The following is a 9670-nucleotide window of genomic DNA, read 5'->3' as shown; positions in this document are numbered from 1 at the left end:
GCTGAAAGTTTAATTTCTTGTGTTTTGGTTAGAAATTTGCAAGGAGTAAACCTCAGTCTTGGCCAGCCAAGTCAATATTAGAGATAACCTGCCTGTCAGCCCAGCTATCCAGCCATAGCAAGGTCAGGAAAGCTTTGTTATTTCCAAGTAAAAAGGGTGTCTGGTGCATGTCTGTTTGGACTTGTGATGCAGCGTGTCCTGGCAAGCTGTCCCGGCAGCCACTCTCATTACAAAATAAAGCTACCTCAAGAGCTCTTTCGCTCATTTGCAAGACCTACCAAGGGCTTGAGAGGTACCAACTAAAGCTGAATATCTGAGCTTTGAAAATCCACCTCTCTCCCCTTTCTCTCTCTCTAAGGCAAAGCAGAATCTCTGGGAAAAGATGGTACTGGAAACTCTGAATCCAATGCACTACAACCTCAGCAGCCTCGTGCCCGATACTGTGCCCGTGGCCACAGTGCCCATCCTCATTCTCATGTTCTTTCTCTTTCTGATGTGGAATCATGAAGAAACTTCATCAATACCAGGTAAATTAACTTTAGCTCTGAGTGTATTTTTGGTTTGTTTCTCAAATGTAAGCGAGAAAATAATGCTGAACTATGATTGTGTGCTAACCAAACTAACAGGCTTGTAAAAATAACTGATAAAAGAAATCAGGCTCACTCTAACCTCAGAATTTCCATAATAAATCTGGCTTGGCTATATAACTATAGAGCTTTTAGTTTTCTGCTTTATTATGTATATACTCTAGATGTTCAGTTTCATGTGTGTTATAAATGACTTTGTATATGTTTTAAGTTTAAAGCTTTCTAAATTGCCTTTGCTATAAACAAATTATTATCTAGGACCTTATTTGTATTGCTCTCAAGCAGAACACATAGCCCTCTGTGAATACTTTCCCACGTACACGGTAGTTTATGAGGTCAGATCAACTAGAAGGTAGAACTAAATTAATATGCTTTAAGTTTACAAGCATTAAATAATCTGAGGTCTTGCGACTCCTGGTAGGAAACAGGGGAGTCATAAGCAACTTTTGAAATTTTAAGCAGCATACAAAAAGTTTAGTAAATACTGAATTTATTTTGGTTTATGGTGTTAGATTTATGTTTTACAGACAAAAGGGGCCAATTTCGCTTTCACTGAAGAAGGAAACTTCTTTAAAAGAATTAAAAGCAAATTCTCTCCTACTGTTTCCACTTTCTCCGTTTTGTTTTAAGACAAAAACTTGGTGCTGAGTTACAGTGGAAAGATTTAGTTGAGAACTTTGTTGACTAAATGCTTACTAATCCGTTCTGAGCTCCCACGTCGGTACGTTTTCATAAGTTCACAGCAGTACAGTATTCTTTCCTTTAATTGTCTGTTTGCTCATTCTGGTATTAATGACTTGAAGTGTCATTAATTACATGAAAAGGATATTGACTTTTGTAGGTGTTACTATGACACTTCAACACAAATTCAGTCAAGATCCCTAGAAGATTTGTTAAAATCACAAATTAATAAACCACATGCATTTTGTTCCTAGATAATTTCTTCTTTCTAATATCTGGCCACTGCCCCTCTAAATGCCAGCAATCTCAGAGCTGCACTTTGAAGTTGTACAAAGAAGTAATGTGTGTCATCAGTTGTATATACATTAAAAAGGCGATAGGCTTCCATACATAGTAAGTGGGGCTTCAACAGAGATGTGGGTTTGAGACAGAACTTGAGAAATAGGATTATATATGTGAACTGCCCAATGCAGATCTCGACTGTCACATTAAAATGTTGCTTTCAGAGGGTGATGCTCAAAGGTACGTTATCAGTGAGCGCTGCTGAGAGCAAACTTTTCTTATCGCATTCCTTAGGGCCGGGATACTGCATGGGGATCGGTCCCCTCATTTCACACGGGAGATTTCTCTGGATGGGAGTAGGTAATGCCTGCAACTACTACAATAAGACATATGGAGAATTTGTCAGAGTTTGGATCAGCGGTGAAGAAACATTTATAATTAGCAAGTAAATCCTTATTTTCTACCCTTAATAATATGAAGAGCTTTTTTTCATATTTTTACAACCTCTTTGCTGCTTTTTTCCTAAAGTACAATTGAAGTTATTCTTTTCAAAAATTATCCCAACATAAACCTTTTATTTCCTGCTGTTCACAGAGCTTTTTCTAATCTCTTGTTTCTTTAAACACTGATATGGATGTCTGGGTGAATTTTCTCATTTTCATCATGGAAAGGAAGATTAAGCACTGTGGCTTAATACTAAAATATTTTTACTATCTCTTATACTATTCCATTTAATATTAGGGCAACGTACTGTACAGGAACCTAGACTGACTGCAATGCAGGATTTAAGCCAAATTTTAGTTTCCTGTGTTCTTAAGCTTCTCCTTAAAATGGGGGTAATGCTTGAAGATTATGGCTCCAATCCAGCAAGTTAATTAAGCAAATGCAGTGTTCTAGGATTATGAGTAATTCCTCTCCAATTAATGGGATTGCTCATAGACTCCAGTTACACACAGTATTAAACATCATGCTGGACCTGCAGACGCACTCGTCCCTGGTTTTACTCTTGGTTTACTCCTTAATCCGTGTTTGTCCGTTTGTACCGCACAGCATCTCACTCTTCACTTCACCTCTGGTCATGCAAATCTATAGTGGAAACCCAGCACTGCTGAAGTCAATAGCAAAAGTCCCATTTACTTCACTTGACTGAAAAAAGATGAACTAAACCCATGTAAGAAATCTAGGATTTGGCCCATAGAGTATGCTTCATGATAAAGAAAGTAGTGCATTGTTTCATTTCAATCTCTATTCTGATTTTCTTTTTGTTGGCTTTAATGTGATCATGTTTTGCATTGTCGACATTTCTGAAATGCTGGCTCCCTCTAAAGAAACTTCTATCTTAAAGCAATAATGCTGCTCACAACCTGTTTGCCAGCATATGGAAATAAATATTGTCAAATGTAAAAAGAATTATACATATCACAGGTTTCCCTAACATGTCTATTTAGGAATATTTCTTTCACACATTTCATCATATTATGACGCTGCATATTTAAATGATGCATGTATATTTACACTTTCTGTACGTGTCTGGTTATAACCAAATAGCTGTGAAAGTATAGCTGTGATTTAATACACATCACGATTAGATGATTGACTGTCAAATATATTATACCTCATCTTCTGAAGTATCTGATATTGGTCATTGCCTGAGTGTACCTTATATATGTACATGTTTCTATGTATACACAATATTCAGATTGAAAACAATTGGTAACCATTTACATTTTAACAGAAAAAGTTTTAAATCTAAACAGAATACGTTATTGCTCTAATTACATTCTCAAGGCATTTATCATCAAGACTTTGAAGTATGTAAAAGGAACAACAGGTAATGTCAAGCACTGTACTTTCTGCCAAGCTAAAAGTGCAAGTCAGTGCTTCAGAGCAACTATACATGTAAGAATAAAATCTGTCTGTGCAATCTATGAAACAGTATTTTGTTCTGGGCTTTTTTCTCCCTGTTTCTTTCCCAGATCCTCAAGTGTGTTCCATGTAATGAAACATTGGCATTATGTTTCTCGATTTGGGAGCAAGCTTGGATTACAGTGCATTGGCATGTATGAAAATGGCATCATATTTAATAACAACCCAGCACACTGGAAAGAAATTCGACCCTTTTTCACCAAAGGTAAATCAGTGTTCGTTAATGCACAGAGGATGCCCAATCTCTTTCCTTACCATGGTGTGAACCTGGCGTCAAATGTGTGGCTGACATACAACGTGGCTGGATGCAAGGAAAGTTCAGGCTTGGAGTTCATTGCCATTTTAACTCCAAACGCTTACATTTTTCTTTCAAAAGGCGATAAATCAGTACGTTTTAGAATGATTTTACACCATCCACTTGATAACGCTTCAGATTTTATTGACACCATTCTTGCCAATTGATAAGTTATAAACGAGGTGTGAAAGTCAACCAATCTTTTGGTCATTTTGCACATGTGTTTCAGCTCTGTCTGGCCCCGGGCTGGTGCGTATGATTGCGATTTGTGTTGAATCGACAATTGATCACCTGGACAGACTAGAGGAAGTAACCACTGAAGTCGGAAACATCAATGTGTTGAATCTCATGAGACGGATCATGCTTGACACATCCAACAAGCTTTTTCTTGGCATCCCTTTGGATGGTACTAACAGCTTTATTTTTATACTTTATGATGAATCTAAAGTACATTTCCAAGGAAAACTCATTGACATCACTCAGCAGGTTTTTTTCAGAAAACAGAGCAAAACCAGACTCTTTTACCACCATATAATTAACTGAAATTGAATTTTGAAAGATTTTATATGACCAAAACTATACATTAGCTTGCCACACTCATCTTAATAAATAGTACCACTTAAAGAGATTTTTATGCACCAAGTCGGTACAATCCCAATATTACACACATGTAAGAATCTAATTCTTTCAACCAAACTAAATGATTGCCTTGAAAAGTTGCCTTAAAACTTACGTCTTCTGTGATTTCTTCATCCTCCAAAGCATATGACTGAAACAGTATTATCATGATGTCTGAATTGTTACTATTTGCCTTGGTTGACACACCACTATCTCCTTTTAGGCAGCTACCAAGAAGGTTTCCTTACAACGATCTATACCTTTCCTACAGTATACTAGAAATGTTTCCTGATGTCATCTACCACCATTGAAACCAATTGTTTATCAAATTCCAGTTAATTTAGTTGGAGTAGGGAACAGAGCCTTATTAATCATTTTTCTGAAACGTTTGTTATTTTGACTATTGAGGTTTATATTTTATGCTGCTTTTTCTTAATGTTTATTTTCAGAACATGCCATTGTACTTAAGATTCAGAACTACTTTGATGCTTGGCAAGCGCTTTTATTAAAGCCTGACATCTTTTTCAAGATTTCTTGGCTGTGCAAGAAATATGAAGAGGCAGCGTAAGTATCAAGAGTTTTACAGCTCTTTTGCAAAAGACACTTTCTTTCTGCAAGGGAGGTTCATGTTTTCCTCTGCCTTTTAGAAAATAAATGGTGACATTTGCAAAGGTGGCTGGCTGAGGTCCCCTACCTGCAGACCCAAGATAGCAACAGAATGAGATGCCACTGCTGCTGATCTCAGGGGATTATTTAAAGCCCTTGTCTATTCGACCTTCGTTTACTCACCGAAAGATTAATTAATGCCAGCTCAGATGTGAAACTAAATTGAAATTACTGGTTCAGTTTAAACAGACAAGAAAAACCCATTGCATGGCGTGATGTTACATTTGCTATGCAGTCAAGGACAGGCTACAGTTGATCAAAAGCAAACTGTCCCAGAAGAGCCAACCCATGAGAATGGTTCTATTTATTGGTTCCCTCAATGTGCATTTTGGAGTCAATAACTCATTTTTGAGTTAAAACTTGGTGCTCAGCATTATAATCCATTTGAAGGGGATTTTTGCTAAATAAAGAACAAATACCTTTTACCATCTTCCTCTTTGCAAAAATAAGAAGTGCCGCTTCTGTTTTTATGACCTCATTTGCTGTTTTCTGCCAAGAGAGGACTGGATATAAAAAGAACTGGCAATCAGTTTGTTCTTTTTGGATTTGGATTCCATCTATTGACAGGAAACTACTACTTATGAGGCATGTGTAATGAACTGCTTTGATAGAACTATATAACTTAAAGGCTTTAAGGGGAAGATGGAGGTTCATCTAAAGTGACTGACAAGTCTTATGAACTAGACACAAGATTTATCCTCTCTAACATTTTCTTGCCATCTCTACGTTTCTAATCACACCCTAGTATATACTAAAAAGGTGCAGACATTTATCAGTATGTTGGATTTCATCTGTTTTCAGCAAGGATCTGAAAGGAGCAATGGAAATCTTAATAGAACAGAAACGACAAAAGCTTTCCACTGTTGAAAAGCTGGATGAACACATGGATTTTGCATCCCAGTTGATTTTTGCACAGGTATTGGCGATGTACTCAAAATACGGCTAACTAATGTTTCTGACATTCTCCTGTCACAACCAACACAGGCTTTAAAACTTGAACTTCATGTATTTATCTGAAAGTTGTATCATCATAAAGGGGCACAAATTAGTTGGCTCTGTAGAATCCCTAAGCGATTCAAACTTTGCACAGTTGCATTTTTGGGAACAGGTGCTTGTCTGATTTTTTTCATGGCTTAAACAACACCCTTAAAACTCTTGCATCTATCCCTGAATATCCTCCAGTCCTTCCCTAACCTCTGTATTTTATCATGATGTGTTGCCTTTTGTCCACCAAGGCTTCAAATACTACATAAATCCTATCATGTATAATCTCCGACAGCTCAAACTCTGTGAGGAAAGGCAAGAAATCAATAGGCATATGAGCTAAGAATAAACTCTTATTTTTCTGTAGGATTATACAGAGTCGTTGAAACATGAATTTTCTGATTTTCTCCAAAAGACAAAAAATAAATGTTATTTAGCATATGAGAAAGACTGCCAAGATTTTTTCTTTTGTTTAAAACAGATTTTCTAGGTCCTTCCCGTTCTATTGCTATCGCGACCTTTGTTGCCATCAGAGGTCGGCAACCAACATTGGCCCCAAATGCCCCGTTTTTTTCAGAACAGAGGGGACCTGACCGCGGAGAACGTGAACCAGTGTGTGCTGGAGATGATGATTGCTGCTCCCGACACCCTGTCGGTGACGCTCTTCTTCATGCTAATCCTGATTGCAGAGCACCCCACAGTGGAAGAGGAGATGATGAGAGAAATTGAGACTGTTATGGGTAAGCAGGAGCTGCAAAGTCAGTGATGCAGGAACATAATTTTGCTTCAGCACTGATCTCATTTCAGTTTTTCAAAGGCTGAAAATTCTAAGTGTTTTCTTCTAGCAGAAGCATTTGCTGTAAAATATATGAACTACCATTACATGTAGAAGATTTTATTAAAGATGAGCAATGTGAGGGAGAAGATGAGCAATTCGTAAGGCAAATTGAAATGGGAATCATAAGAACTAACAATCTATTAGAAAGAATGTGCTATATTCACTCCTCAGCTACAGCAGCGCAAATCAACACTCACCTCATAAGTTCCATTGAAATTATTTTCCATTTCCCTCAAAATAGCAAAAGGATATGGTCATTTCTAATATTCCTAACCACCAATGTTTCTCTGTGTATGTACAGAGCATAAGTTTCACTATGACTGCAGAAACAAAAGACGAGATAAAATCAAAACTGTATTCTGCTGTCATCCATTTTGATATCAACTGCTTTAAGTACCATTTACTAACTATTCAAAACATAATCAAAATATTCCAAATCTGTATTCTTCCCTTTGTCTAGACTTCATTCCAAGCCTGACACTGAACTAATATAGAAACTCATTTCATCCTTTCTTATTGAAGATTTGCTTCTGCTCAGTTAAACACTGGAAAGCGTATAACAACTCCTTTACTCTTTTTCTAACGTGCTTTTATTAAACATTATTTTGTTGTCCTCATGAGAGTTGAGTACTCATTCATCTTCCCTATTTCTTCATGAAAGCCTTGATTTCTTTGTGATAGCCAAAGTAGAGCTTTGTTGCCTTTTCCTTAAGTAAAGGATCAACTAGGGTAGTAAAGATGCCTTTTAGCTCAAAAAACGGCCACCACAGTGGTCGGCCTGGAGTTCTTGAACTGCTTGGAGCCTGAAGTTCAAATAAGGCTCCCACTGGCGGTGCATCGTGGCACTGATGCTGCTGCTGATGGAACCAAGCTGGCAGGGAGCTACCGGTGGTCACTGAAACAGCCAGGGCGCAGCAGGACACAGCTCCACATCCAGCCAAACCCAACCACCTGCTGAAACTTTCAGGTCCCTACAAAGTTATTTCCTATCTGCAGCCTATTCCCGGATTCTGTTTGCTGTCAGCTCTCAGATTTCTTTGTTGTTGACTTGATGGTCTCAGCCATACAAAAGCCAGGGAAGGACTTTGAGTTTTGTCACTGACAAGAAAGCAGAACAAGGCTCAGTGTTTCAAGAAGCAGCAGCATAAATTAATAAAGTAGCATTTATGCTGATGAGCAATATGCCAGATTTCCCAAATAGGTAAGGCTACATCAAACAACTTAGAAGCTGCTAGATCCTTCCTACCATTTCAGCAACTGAGACTCTTCCAAAAATGCTTCACTATTTGTACAATGAAGCTATTAAATTCATAACCAACCTTTCACCATCTGTTTTATTCCTCAAGGTGACAGAGATATACAGAGTGATGACATGCCCAATTTAAGAATCGTGGAGAATTTCATTTATGAGAGCATGAGGTACCAGCCAGTGGTGGACTTAATCATGCGAAAAGCTTTACAAGATGATGTGATTGATGGCTATCCTGTGAAAAAGGGGACAAACATTATTCTCAATATTGGACGTATGCATAAGCTTGAGTTCTTCCCAAAGCCTAATGAGTTTTCTCTAGAAAATTTTGAGAAAAATGTAAGTATGCTATCTTATTTCTTTCAGGAAATTGGGTATTATTTATTGACTATGTATCTTCCTCTTGTTTTGATCAAGAACCTTGTGACCATAAGACTTTTCTCTTTGTCTAAGTGCCTAGTTAGCCATACATCCTGTTCATTACTATTATTTAAGCTGGGCACAGAATCACAGAATGTCAGGGATTGGAAGGGACCTCGAAAGATCATCCAGTCCGATCCTAGTGTATGGCTTTGTCATTATCTTTAGACAAAGTATGAGCCTGTATCTCAGACATTTGTGAGCTTTACGATGAACATTTTCTGGAAAAGCTTTTAGTAAACTTTAATGTAGATTAAAGAGAGAAAGCTTCATTTCATAGCTTGTGGTAAAATCCCTGTAGTTAACAGGGTGAACAGACTGAAATATATTGGCAGAATCCAACTGCTTAACTTTACATTCCCTGCTATCTTAGCTTTTAGAATACTATACCTTCTATAGGCATCTGTATTTTGGCCTGACTTGGGTGGGAGGGCTCTTCAGTGTAAAGGAGAGAAGGAATTGCTCCTAAGAGATTCTTTCCACAAGTTTTTCAGAATATATCTACTAGCAATTTTCATCATATTTTTGGCTACTTTTATGAAGAAAAATGTAAAGTTTATTCCTCATGTTATTCTGCGCAGGTTCCTTCACGCTACTTCCAACCATTTGGATTTGGCCCTCGGGGCTGTGTAGGAAAATTTATCGCCATGGTAATGATGAAAGCAATTCTGGTGACTCTCCTGAGACGGTGCAGAGTACAGACAATGAAAGGAAGAGGCCTTCACAACATCCAGAAAAACAATGACTTATCCATGCACCCCATAGAACAGCAGCCTCTGCTGGAAATGGTTTTCACACCAAGAAGCAGCACAAAGAAGAATCAGGATGAGTAAACTGGATCAGCACTGAAGTGACAGTGCTTTCCCAGCCACTAAGAAACACCTAATTGGAATACCTAATGTAACATCTATTTCTACATTCTCTGTGCCCTTTAAACTAAGAAACTGTTTGAGCTCTAGGTAGAGAAAACAAAAAAGCCACCACAAACAAAACCCCACCGCACAGGTCACATCCCACCATTCTTACTCATTCTGTATCATAAAGCACCAAAAGGGGAAAAAGAGTACTTCAGTGGTCACACATTTCCATTTGTATGAGAACTTTAAAAAGAAACCCACTGAAGA

At 37.8% G+C, this 9670-nt stretch overlaps 1 protein-coding gene across 1 annotated transcript; it reads left to right on the top strand.

The window, feature by feature from the left end:
* Nucleotides 1-382: 382 nt before the first annotated feature.
* CYP19A1 (cytochrome P450 family 19 subfamily A member 1) lies at nt 383-9379 on the top strand (the record flags this gene model as incomplete). Its single annotated transcript, XM_080351195.1, has 9 exons — nt 383-527; nt 1845-1995; nt 3527-3681; nt 4001-4177; nt 4839-4953; nt 5857-5971; nt 6617-6779; nt 8224-8465; nt 9128-9379. The coding sequence occupies 9 exons, from the start codon at nt 383-385 to the stop codon at nt 9377-9379; spliced, it is 1515 nt and encodes a 504-aa protein (XP_080207321.1).
* Nucleotides 9380-9670: the final 291 nt, after the last annotated feature.

Source organism: Nesoenas mayeri (genome assembly GCF_963082525.1).
Source record: "Nesoenas mayeri genome assembly, chromosome: 11".
NCBI classification, from domain to species: domain Eukaryota; kingdom Metazoa; phylum Chordata; class Aves; order Columbiformes; family Columbidae; genus Nesoenas; species Nesoenas mayeri.
The sequence above is the reverse complement of the archived record's forward strand: the minus strand, read 5'-3'. Positions and strand labels throughout refer to the sequence as shown.